Source organism: Dendropsophus ebraccatus, chromosome 4 (assembly GCF_027789765.1).
Source record: "Dendropsophus ebraccatus isolate aDenEbr1 chromosome 4, aDenEbr1.pat, whole genome shotgun sequence".
NCBI classification, from domain to species: domain Eukaryota; kingdom Metazoa; phylum Chordata; class Amphibia; order Anura; family Hylidae; genus Dendropsophus; species Dendropsophus ebraccatus.
In genome coordinates this window covers 151,560,594-151,576,543 of record NC_091457.1, presented here as the reverse complement: position 1 = coordinate 151,576,543, position 15,950 = coordinate 151,560,594, and the positions used below count along the sequence as shown (strand labels likewise).

The 15,950-nt window shown below is 43.2% G+C and overlaps 1 protein-coding gene across 2 annotated transcripts in view; it reads left to right on the top strand.

Annotated features, from left to right (window-relative positions):
• The first annotated feature begins 4,297 nt into the window (after positions 1–4,297).
• The window catches only part of KCNT2 (potassium sodium-activated channel subfamily T member 2), a 389,104-nt gene continuing 377,451 nt past the window's right edge, over positions 4,298–15,950 (top strand). For both annotated transcript variants that reach the window (XM_069968986.1, XM_069968985.1), the window contains exon 1: positions 4,298–4,447. In XM_069968986.1, coding sequence (XP_069825087.1) covers positions 4,353–4,447 — 95 coding nt within the window. In that variant the 5' untranslated portion in view covers positions 4,298–4,352. The remainder of the gene's footprint in view (positions 4,448–15,950) is intronic.

The window sequence follows — 15,950 nt, the reverse complement described above, 5'->3', positions numbered from 1 at the left end:
ACTGACAGGTCTTTCTGCGGCCGGAATTCACTGAATTCCGGCCGTAGAAAACTGACCTGTCAGTAATTTGCGGCGCCGCATAGATCCCGGCTGGAGCGTATACAATGTGTGTACGCTCCGGCCGGGATCCCATTGAAAGTAAGGTTATGTTCCACCCCGCAAAACTATGGCCGTAGTTCTGCGGCGAGAACTACAGCCGTAGTTTTACGTAGTGTGAACATAGCCTTATATTGAGAAGACCTACAGTAAAGCTGTTTTATTTTAATGCTAACAGGACTCACTGTTGCATTGCTTCAATTTTACCTGGACGTCCGTGCATCAATCACCTTCGGTCATGAAGGGGTTAACATAACGCCACAATGAGTTTGTTTGTCCTCCCCATCTCCTTTCCATGATTCTTGGCTTGATTCCCTGTATTAGTTTTCCCTATCATTATATGAAACTTTTACATCGTTCTTTTTAAAAATAGTACGATGCGTGAACATAGGCTTAGGATACCTTCTACTGGAAACTGGATTTAGTTTTTGATTCCACACCTCTATTCTCACAGGAGGTGTAAAGAAGTCTTCCCATTAAGATAAATAGGTTTAGGTTAAGAAATTACAGTAACGTACAATGTACAAGCATCTTGGAAAATGTACCCACCCCTGGATAAAGCCCCCCATATGTACCCCCTCCTGCCAGCCCCACTCTCGATGCCAGTTCCATTGCCGGAAAAGGGATTTCCTATGGGCAGTGAACTCATCTCTGCTCATTTGCATAATTAGTGACTTGCATTTTACCAGCGAAGGGATCGGCATCTGAAGCATGACCAGCAGGAGGGAGTAAGTATAGGGGGCTCTATTCAAGGGTGGGGTGCGTTTGGCTCACTCTCCCAGAGGGACAGGTTTTTTTAAGTGTTGGTAGTTTGTCTCCACTAAGCCTGCAAGCAAAGAGTTTTGGGAAATTTCTCAAAGCAACCGTATAGCCCCAATTCAGAGGAAAACAAGAACTGATCAGATCAATGGGAGAAAGAACAATATAGTCATATAAGTTATTTTACCTAATTTTACTCATTTTACCTAATAATACCCATTTTACTCTACTGCCCTGTATTTTACATTTGGAATATGGTACTTACATTAGGTATGTGGTTATTTTACCAGCTTTGCTTAGTGAGAAAACTCCTTTAATTCTTAAGGCATATAGATCACAGGTGTCGTTTTCAGGCCCCCACCACCACCCCGCTGTTGCAAAACTATAATTCCTATCATGCCTGGATAGCCAAAGCTAAAGCTTTAACAAAGAAAGAAACAGCGCTCCATAGCAGAGATCAGACTATTTCCACAGGTGAGGGGTACAGTGGGAAACTCTCACCTGGATTCGTTGTGCTGACAAGAGGCACAACTCTTAGGGTCCTATTCCACGGGCCGAGGATGGCCCGATCAACGATGTAAACGAACGGCGATCTGCTAGATCGCCGCTCGCTTACTGGGCCTATTCCACGGCCCGATGATCGTTGAGCGAGGGCTGCAAGGACATCTTTACCGATGTCCTTGCAGCCCTTGCAGCATCATATATTACCTGGCTGCAGGGCTTCTCCTCCGCTCCGTCTCCTCCCCGGGTCCCCCGAGCTCTAACTTCTAAATGGCCGGTCAGCTGACAGGCCATACTCAGCCAATGACAGGCCGCGGCGGTCCCGGCCTGTGATTGGCTGAGCGCTCCGTCAGCTGACCGGCCATTCAGAAGATAGAGCGCGCGGGACCCGGGGATGAAGACAGCACGGAGAAGAAGTCCTGCAGCCAGGTAATGTATGATGATGCTGCTGCTGTTGTTTCTTCTCAAATCGTCGGTCGCCCGCCGCGCACCGCTATTCAACCGTAGCGATGCGCGGTGGGGGAACGATGATTTTAGGTCTGGCCCTAAATGAACGATCAGCCGATGACACGACCATCGGCTGATCGTTCTCTCTATTTCACCGAACGATAATCGGCCGAATCGGGCCAAATGGGGCCGATCCGGCCGATTATCGTTACTGTGGAATAGGGCCCTTAGTATGGGTATGTGCACTCTGAGGCATAGGCAAGGGATTGAAGAGGAAAGTTTTCTACTTGAAATTCCTCACCTGTGCAGATCTCGTAGAAAAGGAGCAGAGTAGGAGCAGAATTCGAGCGGTATTCAACCCTATTGACTTCTATAGGTTTCCTCTAGCAAAATCCGCCCTAAGAATTGACATGTCAATTTTTGAGGTGGAAAGCGCATCCGCGACAGAACATTCCACAGAAGTTCTGCCGTGTGAACAACATAACGAAACTCCACTTAAATGGGGAAATGCTATGTTCATATTTTACAAGCAAAATTTGAAGCAGTATCCGGGGCTAATTTTCCACAGATTCCGCTTCAAATTCCTCGCCACTTCGCTAAGGCAATATTACACCAAAAGATGTCTGACAGATTATCTTACAGATTTTTTCAGCCAAAGTCAGAAATGGATTTAAAAAGAGAAAAAAATCACAGTCTTATGTTTACGACTTGTTCTCTATTTATAGTCCGTTCCTGACTTTGGCTGAACAAATCTGTCAGATAATCTGTCAGACATATTTTGGTGTAATAGGGCCCTTAGTGTGAACATACTGTACCCTGATGCTGCGTTTACACGGAGCGATTATTGTGCGAATTTGCACGATAACGATCGAATTCAAACGATAATCGTACGTGTAAACGCAGCGAACGATCAAACGACGAGCAAGAAATCGTTCATTTTGATCTTTCAACAAGTTCTCAAATCGTTGTTGATTGTTTGCAAAAAATTTGCAGATCGTTCCGTGTGAACAGTCGTTTGCCGATTTAACCAATGTGTGAGATAGGCTTAATCGATAGCAAAACGATCTCAAAACGAATTTCCGTAGGATATATCGTACCGTCGTTATGAAAAAAAAATCAGTACTCCGACATCGTTAATCGTACAATTGGGCCAATTATCGTTCCGTTAAACGTAGCATAAGGCATGTGAATTATAACAGCAGCCCCTCCCATGTAATCCCCACGGGATCAAAGCAATTGATAAAAACTCCTCCTCTCCAAGTATGGAGCTAAAGCTTTGGCTGCCCAGGCATGATGGGAATTGTAGTTTTGCAACAGCTAGAGGGACCGAGTTTGACACCCTTGATTTAGAATGTAAGCTTCTGAGCAGGTCCCTTACTCCTCATGTTTGACTTGATAATTACATGTGGATATCTGTAATGTCTGATCTTGTCTATGTATATAGCCTCAAAATTCTCAAGGTATGTTCACACTGAGTAAAACAGGCGGAACTCTACGCTGCGGAATCTCGCCTGCCTCAGTATGACACTGCTTCTCTATGGGAGAGGGCACGTTCCCCCGCTGCTGCCGCTCTCCGCGGCAGCGGAGGAGCGCATGCTCTCCCATAGATGGGCTATAGGACAATCAAACAGGCGGGATTCTGCCGCGGAATTCTACCTGTTTTACTCAGTGTGAACATACCCTAAAGTTCTGCAGGAATGAAAATATTATTATTATTATTATTATTATTATTATCATTATATAAAATTAAAGTCTTCCCAGTAATTATGTTAATTATGTTATTATTACGTTCTATGACTGCACTCACAATGATCACACACACACACACACACACACACACACACACTCATGCATTTCTATATAATCACCCACTTCTATATACATTTTATTCCAATCCTTTCCCATGCAAGCTGAATAATAGGCAAACCGCTTCTAGTTTTCTAAGCCGCTTCTAGTTTTCCTGTATCTCAAAAAGTGATATTTCTGTGCGTTAAAAGGAAAAATGACTAAAAATTCTCCACTTTAAGATGAGAATCCTTAAGCTACACCGTGAACTGGTTAATTGATTCCATCATCTTCAAAAGTGAAAGAAATGCATAGAAAGAATACTAAGTACACGGCTATGGATTAGATTGACTAGATGGAGAAAGAGGTAGGGAAAGACGACACAAACGTGATACAGAGGGAAGCGCCTTGACACTTTGACAGCTTGCACGCTGTTTATCCTCCGTATAAATACAGAACAATAAAGCCCAACGTGCACTGATGTGATACAGGCAGCTTGGTTTTCTGACTGTGGTCCATTTCACATCTTCCTCAGAGCTTCTTGAGTAGCAAATGAGATGAGCAGAGGCGTTTCTGATGTGCACGCTGTCGAGTCTGGATGCTGTATGTATGTGTGGAAAGCTTCCAATCCTGAACAGTCTCCCAGCTAAGGTAATGCTGCAAAGTGATCAAACTCAGCATCCACGCTGCCTGCTCTAGCAACCTGCAGTCCCAGTGCCAGCATCCAGCAGAATCCCTCTCCTTATTCTCTATGAACAGGAAGGATGGTGGATTTAGACAGTGAAGTGCCCCCTTTACCACCCAGGTACAGATTTCGGGATTTGCTTCTCGGAGACCAAGGTTGGCAGAATGATGACAGGTAAAGCATTCTCTTCATTGTATCCACAACCAAAGCTTCATTTGTATAGTATTCTTCTATTGATACATAGAGCACAAGTCCATGTATTTTCCAATTTCTCAGTCTATCCTATGCTAGGTTCCATCTGAACAGGTCATTTGTTGAAGAATTTATACACTGTACATACTGTAGATCTCTACAAACCACTTTGTCTTCACAGCAGATGGTTTTCCGTTCAGATTATATCGCTGAACGCGCTTCTTAAACTGCAAAGGGGGAACTATAACTATGTCCCGGCTATCCGGAAAGTAGATGATAATTGACAGCAGGAGTTGATATCACACAATGCAATCCTTTTCGATAAGCGTAATGTAACGTGTGGAGGATGAGCTGCAGTTTGATGCTATTGTATAGACTATTATAGAAGGATATAGAGTGGTATAACTCTAGTTTATTAATTGCATAGGTGTGTATAACGTTATGCGCTTGGTTTTATATACTTACAGTAAGTCTGCTATAACAACCTGCGACCAATCTCCGTCCATTTATTTCAGCAAACCAAAGCTATGCAACCAGTGGTTAAGACTCTACGGCGGGTCTTTCTAGGGTGTCCTCAATTTTATATAATTGTAGCCTAAAATAATAATGGAACAAGTTGTTATCTGTCAGAAAAAGAGGATTTAACACTACTAGAGACTTGGCAGCTTCCTCCTGCCTCATAGCAAAGGTTATATTGATTTTTGCACCTTGTGTAATCTTTCAATAATGTTATTAAAATTGAATGTATTAATAACAACAATCAAGGGAAACACATACACAAAGTAAAGGAAAGCGACTTCTGACTGAAACAAAACATAAGAGGACTATGATGAAATGATCTTTTTACATACTGGAGACAAGACGGAAAATAGACAAGGGCAACTACTATTACAGAGGAGTCCTTTCTTAACCTATAGTATCCTTAGAGGTCTGATATGAGATTAACAGCGTTGCACAACAACATGATTTCATGACTCTCGACCATACATATGATAAGTTTGTTTATATGTGGATACCCAGATATTTCAATAGAAACTGAGTTTTTAAGTCTTTCCAGTGTTCTAATAGAATGTTTTGATGATTTGTTGAATTGGTTTCATGAGCAACTGGACTTCTTACCTTAACTAAAGGAAGGATGAGGGTGGACACATCTGTAAGTATGACAGGTAATATAGATAATGCTGCTGTAAGGACCACTTTGGCTAATATATATATATATATATATATATATATATATATATATATATATATATATGTGTGTGTGTATGTGTGTTTAATGACACATGTATTCCAAGTTACAACACTTCTATCTCCACAAAATCAAGAATGGGGCCCTGAGTATTTGTTTTGGATGCTGAGGTGACTCCATTAATTGTGTATGGGTCACTGAAGATAGCCAAGGGCTGTACTCTGCTATCTCCAGCAGCTCCATAGACAATGAATGGAGTGGCAAAGTTCATGTGTGACTAACTGTACCTCTGCATTTAAAACAAAGTCTCAGATCCTAAGACCCACTAGATCTTATTGCTGGGACTGTCCTTGCCAATGGACCAACACTTATCTCCTTTTCTGTGGAGTGATGTAACTTGAAATATACCCCTTTAATGAGGTTGTCCAGGAAACAAAAGAGGATGGCTTAAGCCTTCTGCTCCCCAGTGCTTAAACTGCCCCCCATACACACACACACACACACACACACACACACACACACACTTTCCTTTCAAGACATAGAAGACGGGGATAAGTTGCGCTTATTATGTGACCAAACATGTCTGCACGCAATGTCCAGTAGCTTTACAGTGCCTCCTCAATATCAGATACACTATGCAGCTATTTGATATTGTGTGCAGGCATAGCTTTAGGGTAAGTGAGCGCCAGGTAGCAGAAGACTTTAGCCATCTTATTCTAGCTGAAAAAGCACTTTTAAGGTTGAACTCCTTTAGCGTCTTGATACAGAGTTATAGATACATTGGGGGGATTTATCAAACATGGTGTAAAGTGAAACAGCCTCGTTTGCCCCTAGCAACCAATCAGATTCCACCTTTCATTTTCCAATAAGTCTGTGAGGAATGAAAAGTGGAATCTGATTGGTTGCTAGGGGCAACTGAGCCAGTTTCACTTTATACCATGTTTGATTAATCTCCCCCATAGATTCTTGTGTTGGTGCTCTGTATGGGGCTGTAAGATATAACAAAAAGATTGTGAGCAGTCACAGAGGTCCCCCCCCCCTCACACACACACACTCACACACACACACACACTTCACCCAATTATCCATTGTCCTGTGGGTACATAATATTCTCGAATGGTGGGGAAACCCATACAACAAGCTATTAATCCTCTCCTAAGTCAAAGAGATACATGTTAAAATTTTGACTTCTTGCTGCAGCCAGCAGGGGGAGCTCACTGTATACAAATGTACATATCTTGTATATATCTTGAAAGAAAGTTTTAACCTAGTAATTTTAGTATTTATCTGATTCTGAAACTGGATGATTCACCCGAGAAGTGTCTTTCCTGAAGCTGTAGCCTCTGTGCCCTGATTAGCAACCACGGTTTACACTCATGTACACACGGTAATAGAGCTGAATCACTCCTGCTGCAATCAGGACTAGTATATGGCCAATAAATATACAGTTTCCTCTTAATCCCTCAAAAAAATTACATGTTGCCATTTACAGATAGCACTTGAGAGGTTGCAGAGATGCAGAGGTTCACCTTAATAATAGACCAGAAATATTGTATTTAAATCAGCTATAAGTTGTCACATTGAAAAAGCAACCAGTGCTATTTATCTCAGCCTTTATATATGTGTAATCATGTGTAACCGATGCTGTTGTATAGATATCATTAGAACACAAAGCTTTTCTTTGTTGTAATATTTCATTACCATTGTGATTTTACAATTAAATGCATACAGTACATTAAGCGAATTAGGCAGCTCGAGACCATTATTTATCCTAGTAACCGGATTAGTTCAGCTATCATATGGAAACTTGTTTATAAAACTCTAATGAAGAACTCTGGACCAATAGTGAGTATGGTTTAGGGATAATAAGAGACTAGATTTAAAGTGTCCCTGGTGTTGTTTTTTTTGTGTGTGTGTGTGGGGGGGGGGACACTTTGGACAAGTCATAGATAGATGTCAGATAGGGTTGATCAGTTGGGGCTGGGTATTAAAACCCCCACCAATCATTAGACGAGGAGAGAGAAGCACTCAGTTAAGAGGTTCTCTCTCTCCAGATTGCGGCTGACCCATCCCGCAGAAGGAGACAGACTTTATACAAAGTCTTCTCCACAGAAGAGGGAGTGCAGAAAGCTGCAGAAAGAAAGACTCAGTTAAAAGGGTTATACACCATTAGAAGAACATGGCCATTTTCTTTCAGAGACAGCACAACTCTTGTCTCCAATTGGGTGCAGGTTTTGCAACTTGGTTCCATTGAAGTGAATGGAGCTTAATTGGAAACCTCACCTGTAGTGGAGGCAAGAGTTGTGCTGTCTCTGGAAGAAAGTGTCCATGTTTTTTTTAATGCTGGATATCCCCTTTAAGGTCTTTTCTCACTTTGTTCTTATGATCGGTAGAGGTCTGAACAACTAGATCACGAAAATCAAAAATATTGTAGCCCCCCCAATAACAGACAATTGTCCTGTCTAGAGATTCTGATCTAGGCATATCAGTTTAGCCTTAGGAACTGATTTATGGGAATTATCTACCGTCAATGTGTACCTGTCACTTTAAGGCTAGGTTTACACAAAAAAAAAATTGCATAACAACGGCCGTTGTGTAAACAACAGCCGTTATTTGTGAAATAACGCTGATTGTTATTAAATACGGCCTTTGTTTTTACATAGTGTGAACCCAGCCATAAAAAGCGTTTGAGATGTCATTGGCCTGAACAACTTTTCTAATGTGTTCCTGGCAGCAAATTGTCAGGTGTTTGTCAATTTTACCAGTCAGTTTAGTGTTTCGATACATTTACTAAAGGTGTGCTACACAAACTGACAACAATAAAACCTGACAAACCCTTCATTTTTGTCCAAAAACCCGCCAAGTTGATGTGTCGTGGGTGTTTCCTTTAAAACCCGCCACAACCGACATATTAATTAAGCAAACCATTTTTTTGACAGATTTTATCTTCTACAAAAAAGCCACTTCTAGTGTGGCAAGATACGGTAGTCGGGTTTTAGGTTAGTCCTGTGAAAAACCTTCTAGATTTAGGCCAGGCTCACACTTTGTAAGACAGTGGCCGTTCTGTGACACAGGTCAAAACATGGCTGGTTGAGAGGACTGCTCTCTTCTCCTGACTCCACCACCCCTCACACAGAAATTGTGTACATGTGTCTATATCTATATACAATCAGGAGAGGGGGATAAACCATCTGCCAATAAAATAAAATGTATGTCGACATTTGATTGCCCAATTCTACTCTCAACATCATCCGTCAGGGAAGAGTCAGTAGGTCAATATACACATTAGATGGTCGGCAATAAACTTTCTCATTTTGTTTTAAAACTTAACCCTTTAAAGGGGAGATTTATCAAACATGGTGTAAAGTGAAACTGGCCCAGTTGCCCCTAGCAACCAATCAGATTCCATCTTTCATTTTCAAAAGAGTCTGTGAGGAATGAAAGGTGGAATCTGATTGGTTGCTAGGGGCAACTGGGCCTGTTTCACTTTACACCATGTTTGATAAATCTCCCCCATTGTTTACAAGATAAAGATAAAGAGCTAAAGTAGACAAATAGAGAAGACTTATGTTGTTTATACTAATGAAATATTGTAGGTTCTGCTAATCCCAGTGGAGTATGAGCAATGCATTTCAAGTCAACAAGCAAAGACAATAAACTAACTTTATGAGGCCTCGGAGTATGTAAACTTTAGCAACAAGATAAAAAAAGCAATCTATATTGAGTGGTCTATCTTGTCAGTACGTAAACATATTTTCTGTTTTCTTGCTTATTCAGGATAAATGAGATAAAGCTGAACTTTTTCTGTCTTCTAAAATAACTAAAAAAGGAACATTCTTATTATTTAAATTTTCAGTGCTAAGTTGAGATAAGAAGTCATACATATTCAATACAGAAAGAAACAAAGGGTTTCGAAGGACGTTGTCTTAAAAGATTTGAGCAAGTTGAGATACAGTATATAAAAGTTAAAACTTAACACAAATAGTGATGTATTAAAGGGGAACTTCGCGGATAACATGGGGATGTCAATTTCTGGATAACATGGGGATGTCACTTCCTGGATAACATGAGGATGTCAATTCCTGGATAAAATTGTGATGTCACGACCCGATGTCACTTCGCGGATAACATGGGGATGTCAATTTCTGGATAACATGGGGATGTCACTTCCTGGATAACATGAGGATGTCAATTCCTGGATAAAATTGTGATGTCACGACCCGACTCCCAGAGCTGTGCGGGCTGTGGCTGCTGGAGAGGATGATGGCAGGGGGACACTGAAGGACACAGGGCACTGGAGGGACACTGAGCATCCCCCTGCCATCATCCTCTCCAGCAGCCACAGCCCGCACAGCTCTGGGAGTCGGGTCGTGACATCACCATTTTATCCAGGAAGTGACATCCTCATGTTATCCAGGAAATGACATCACCATGCTATCCAGGAAGTGACATCACCATGCTATCCAGGAAGTGACATCACCATGCTATCCAGGAAGTGAAGCCTTGATGCAGTAGTAAGTGCAGGGAAAAAAGCACTTTATAAGCATTTCCCGTAATAAGTGTATATTGGTGATTTGTATAACTTTTGGGGGGCCATACAATACTTCGTTTTACTTCTTTTCCCATATAATTCACACTTACCATCCCTATTCCGACAGTGTCATCTCTTTCCTCCCAGCTCTGCTGCATCCATACATTTAATTACTGTATCTGGGTTATGTGACCTCTGATCAGCCACTGTCTTGACTTTTAGATTTCAAACACTTTTATTTTCTTTCAAATGTTCTATGAATCCATAGAGGCTCAGCACAGAATCTTATGGGTTAGAGCTAGTATCATCTCGGTGTAATAATCCTCATCTCTAGCCATCTTTAATAAGCTAAGAAACTATAAGTATACAGTGGGAGACTGAACTGTCATCAAATCTATTATAACTGTGTGACAGGAGCTGTATACTCATCATCAGTACCTCTAATGGGAGTTCCTGTTTACCGCCCTCCATAAAGAGCTTTTGTGAAACAGTCCATGTAGCTTTTTCATATAGAAAATTCCGCTATTTGAAATAGTGACCCCATTGAGTGAACACAAACACATGTAATTTCCAGAGAGGTCACCATGAGATCACACGACCCAGGAAAGGATTCCATGAACTTTTAGATAGAAGGGAAAAACAAAATGAGGTAAAACACGCTGAATAATTTATATATTGTCTGACTAGCTACATAATGAATAATAAATAAAAATACCGGACTGTCCACTGTCCACTGTCCAGAGCAGAGATGGGGAACCCGTGGCCCTCCAGCTGTTACTACAATTTCCATCAAAGGCTTTGGCTGTCCAGGCATGATGGAAATTGTAGTTTTGCAACAGCTGGAGGGCCAAAGGTCCTCCATCCCTGGTCTAGAGTAAATATTATATTGTGAATTATGGCTCAATGGCAGCACTGCAGTTCTGGGGCCTTGGACAACATGTGTATAGAGTTTGTATGTTTGCATGGGTTTCCACCTAGTTTTGGGGTTTGTCGTCTTTCTATGAAATTTTCTATGCTGTACGTGTGTTGAAGAAAAGAAATTTGTGAGCCCCATTTGTGACCAGGATAGATGAGAGTGATGACCATCTTTATTCAGTGTTTTTCAATGAGCCTGTCTGTTATAAGCAGCAGGAAGGAGAAGAAGAAGAACCCTTCTTCATTTTTTTTGGATGCTATAATGGACATTCGCATCAGCTTACTTATGCTTTCCATAGCACCTGCATATATAGGAGAGTGATCACTGTCTACTTTTAATGTTGATTCTAATGGAGCCGCATCACAGAGAGGAAGGAAAAACGTCACACTAGGGGCCGGCCGGCCTGTATCCAGTGCTTCAGGCTGGGTCCTGACTGGGAATAGACTGGCACCGTGCGCAGGAACCGGCCTTCAACCTGGTTCAAAGAAAGGACTGCAGCACCGGCATCCTCGAGCCGGTGCCAGTCTATTGATGTAAAAATCGTAACGCAATACATTTGCTCTAAAAATTCCCTTAGTGGTACATTCCCCTTAAGTTTGGAGTGGTTGGAGCAGTCAGAGCCTGCAAAACTTTTAAACTCTCGAGTTACCTTTCAAATCCATCCACACACTACACACTGCAGTTTATAGGTCCTATTTTGCAGGATAGCCAAATCTGGGAATAATATAAATGAATATATCTATCTATCTCTATCTATGTATAGATATATATCAATCAGCTGATAAATTAAAAGGAACCTGCCACCCCCCGTGCAGGGGTGAAGGCCGCCCGATCCCCCCGCTAGAGCCCCGGATACTTACCCCATCTTGCCAAGTTCCGCTCCTGGAGCAGGTCCCGGGATGGAGATATCCTTGTCGGAATCCCGGCGCGTGCGCTGCATAGGTGAGTCCGACACCCATAAAGAATGAATGGAGCCGTCATTCTCTATGGGCATCGGACTCATCTCTGCAGTGGGCGCGCCAAGCTTCCGACAAGGATATCTTCGTCCCGGGATCGGCTCCAGCAGCATGACTTGGCGAGATGGTCTAAGTATCCGGGGTTCTAGCGGGAAGGTCGGGCGGCCTTCACCCCGGCCTGGGGGGGTGTCAGGTTCCCTTTAACAAATGCTGAATGCATAGCCTAAAAATCATCAGCTGGACAATTATTGAATTAACTTTGTCATTGCGCATAAGGAAGGAGGGACTATGACCCTCCAAAATGTTTGCGGGAGCGCGGTGTGCCTTGGTGTCTGAGAGTGAAAACCATCAGCTGTGAGCCTTTCTGTCCGCTGCATCTTTTTGTGAGTAAATAAATGAATATATAGTGAATGAATACCCCTTGAGTTATTATTCGACCAATGCCAATGATGGACTTTTAAACAGTTATTGAGTTATGTAATATTCTCAGAAAAATAAGCACCAATAGGACTGGTGCTTGTTTACTAAGCGACTTGGACCATGTAACCCTTTAGGCTGAGAAGCCATAGGAATGTATATGCCTAGAAGCTCATTCGATTATGTTGAGGGCAAGTGAAAGGAAGAATCACATTACAGGCTCTTTTGTTTGTAGTCTGTGACCATGGAGACTCATAGGCTTGCATAATGTACTGAATGATAAGACATTTGAAGGGGGTTTTCTTTGGAAAGTAAATATTCAGTATGTGCCTTCCCAAGCACTGAGACAATAATAGACAGCATGCTTACCTCTTCTGCTCCCCCGTCACTGCAGGTGGTGGATCTTCCATTCCTTGCCCCAGGCCTGCTTCTCCTATTGCCACTAATGCCCTGATTCCCGCTCAACCAATCAGTGAGCTAAGAAGGAGAGGGTGATGTCATCAGAAGTAAAAAAATAAAAAAATAAATACAGGATCTGAGTGAGGAAGAGAAACCCTGATTTAAAAAGAAGTTTTTACATTAAAATGTAAAAACAAAGTGTCAGGAACCGGACAGCAAGACAATACAAGACAGTGAGCCCTGACGCTGAACCCCGACCACTGCCCCTACCTGCTTGCCGCAATCAGCCCTAAGATGGCGGCGGGCAACTTGGCGGCGGTCCCTGTACTGGCTTGGTGGGACACGAAGACAAGACAGACAGACAAAACACAATAAAGAATAGTCGACAGTCCGGGTCACAACAATCGGGCAGCGCAGTACAAAAACACAATCCAAAAAGCAAGGTCAATAAACAGGCAATATGGTCAGGGGCAGGCAGCTAGCAGGAATGGTCAGAAATACAGGCAAAGGGGTCAGAATAAAGACAGAATAAATCAGAACACAAGCAGGCAGAGTCAAGCTCATTATCCGGCAGTGAGAGGCAGGCTGGCAGACACTATATAGGAGACCAGAGGTCCAGTGCAGGAGCTGATTGGACCAGACCCCTGATCTCCTCATAACACCTGGGGCAAGAGCAACCTGACCAGACAAGCTAACCAGCATCAGAGTTAACTCCGGAGTGGCCAGGAGTATCTCAGGCAAAGCGGGTGTGGCTGAACAAACACAGAAGGAAATAGGCCAGTGTTCAGACAAGGCCCAGGACACCGCACAAACATACAAAAACACTGAATATCAGCGCCATCTCAGGCGCGCAGCACGAGCCAAGGGGCGCACGGAGTTCGGCACAGGCACATTCATGACAGTACCCCCCCCCCCCCCTTTTATGAGGGGCCTCCAGACCCTCACTTGATAAATCAGGTGTAGGCGGAAAATTACCTCTCACCACACAGGTTTGAATGTCACTAGCAATATCGCTATCCGTCTCCCACTCGTCAGCGGAGGACTCTGAGATAGAGACTGATGAGTTACAGACAGAGTTATCATCACCACAATTTTCATTCACATCAGGCACAGGTATGGCAGGTTTATCAGAGGAACAATTTATGCCAATTTCACCAATGGTTACCTGTGAGCCCAGATGACCTTCCTGGTAGTCATCTGGACGCTGATGATGTTCTGATCGCTGGGGACGGATGGGGCAATGGCTGATGTAGTGACCACCGTTCCCGCAGTAAAAGCACAGGCCATTATGTCTCCAGAATTCTTGTCTGGTCCTGACATTCAATGCTCCCAGCTGCATAGGTTCCTCCTCTGAGACGTCAGGGGAGGATAAAGGTTTTTCAGCAGGAAAAGAAGCGGAAGGTTTGAAGAGGTCAGAGTTTGCTTTCGCCCTTTTTCTGTCTCGTAGTCTGCGGTCAATACTAATGGCCAAAGCCATGGTCTCTTTAAGGGTTGGAGGATCTGGGTGACCTACCCAGGCATCCTTAATGCCCTCTGCCAATCCTTGCTTACCCTGACGGAGAGAGAGTAGATTATTCTCTGCCAATGCCATGTGATCTGGTTGAGCATATATAGTACCCAGGGACAAAAATAATTTCTCCAAGCTACTCCATTCCTCTGCCTCAGGAGGGATTTTGAGAGCCCAAGCCTGTGGATCTCCCTGAAGCAGTGAGACCACAATACCGACCTTCTCCTGCTCAGAAGGGAAGTGATTGATCCGAAAAAACAACATGCAAGCACCCCTAAAGGACTCAAACTTCTCCATATCACCAGAAAATCTACCAGGGAGCAACATAACCGGTTTCCTAGGCCTTTCCACCACTAGGGGTGCTACCACAGCATTATTCTGGTTGGCAGACAAAACTTGAACCTGTTTAGGCAGGTCATCAACCAGACAAGACAAAGCCTCCATCTTAGCAACCAGGTTAGAATCCATTAACTGGATGATCTGGTTTGCCAGTTTGACCACCAGGCCTGACACCCTCTCCACTCGGGTAGCAAGATCTTCCACAGTAGCCATGGCACCAGAGGGGGGCGGTATATATATTGGGCCGGATATTCTGTCAGGAATCGGACAGCAAGACAATACAAGAAAGTGAGCCCTGACGCTCACACGGAGTTCGGCACAGGCACATTCATGACACAAAGATCGTTTTCAAAGTTCACAAATTCACACGGCTTTTAAGAAACTTAAGAACATTTTAAGAAAAGTTCACCCATCATGCAGCTCCGCACACATCTACTGTACATTGTGCGATTTGCTAAACTATTCAGCCGTATAATTTTATTTTACGTCAACAGTTTTCCCTATCTATAAAACCTCTATGTTTCCTGGTGGCGTTTCTTTTTGTGTTTGGAAATGTAATTGAAAAGCCATTTATTTGTATTAAGCGGTGAAAGGTATTCATGTTTATGTGTTCCCTGAAATTTCTGTCCAAGAAGTGGGAGAACAACAATAAGCCAATTGCCGTCTTTGCTGTGAAGGTTTTTTTTTTAACTACATTGCGTAATATGCCGCTGTTCTTTATTAGGTTCCTGCTAAACTTTTCTATGAAGAATAGAGAGGTTGATGAAAAGGGGAACGTAAAATACCTGTAATTGAAAATATACCTCTTTTTGGTTCCGGCCGTGGCCAGGAAAACGTAAATACAGCCTATGGCTATGTTCACATTATGTGAACATCCGGCCGTTCCGTGATCCCGGCCGGGTCACGGAACGGCCGGTCTTAGCCCGGCCAACGGATCTTTCCGTCCGCGGAGCTCTGATGCGGGTGCATTAGCCTGCGCCCGCATGAGAACTTCCCGGAGCCGCTTGCTTCACTGTGTGAACTGACAGGTCTTTCTGCGGCCGGAATTCACTGAATTCCGTCTGCAGAAAACTGACCTGTCAGTTTTTTCCGGTGCCGCATAGATCCCGGCCGGAGCGTATACGATGTGTGTACGCTCCGGCCTGGATCCCATTGCACATAAGGGTATGTCACACACCGCAAAACTACGGCCGTAGTTCTGCAGCGAGAACTACAGCCGTAGTTTTACGTA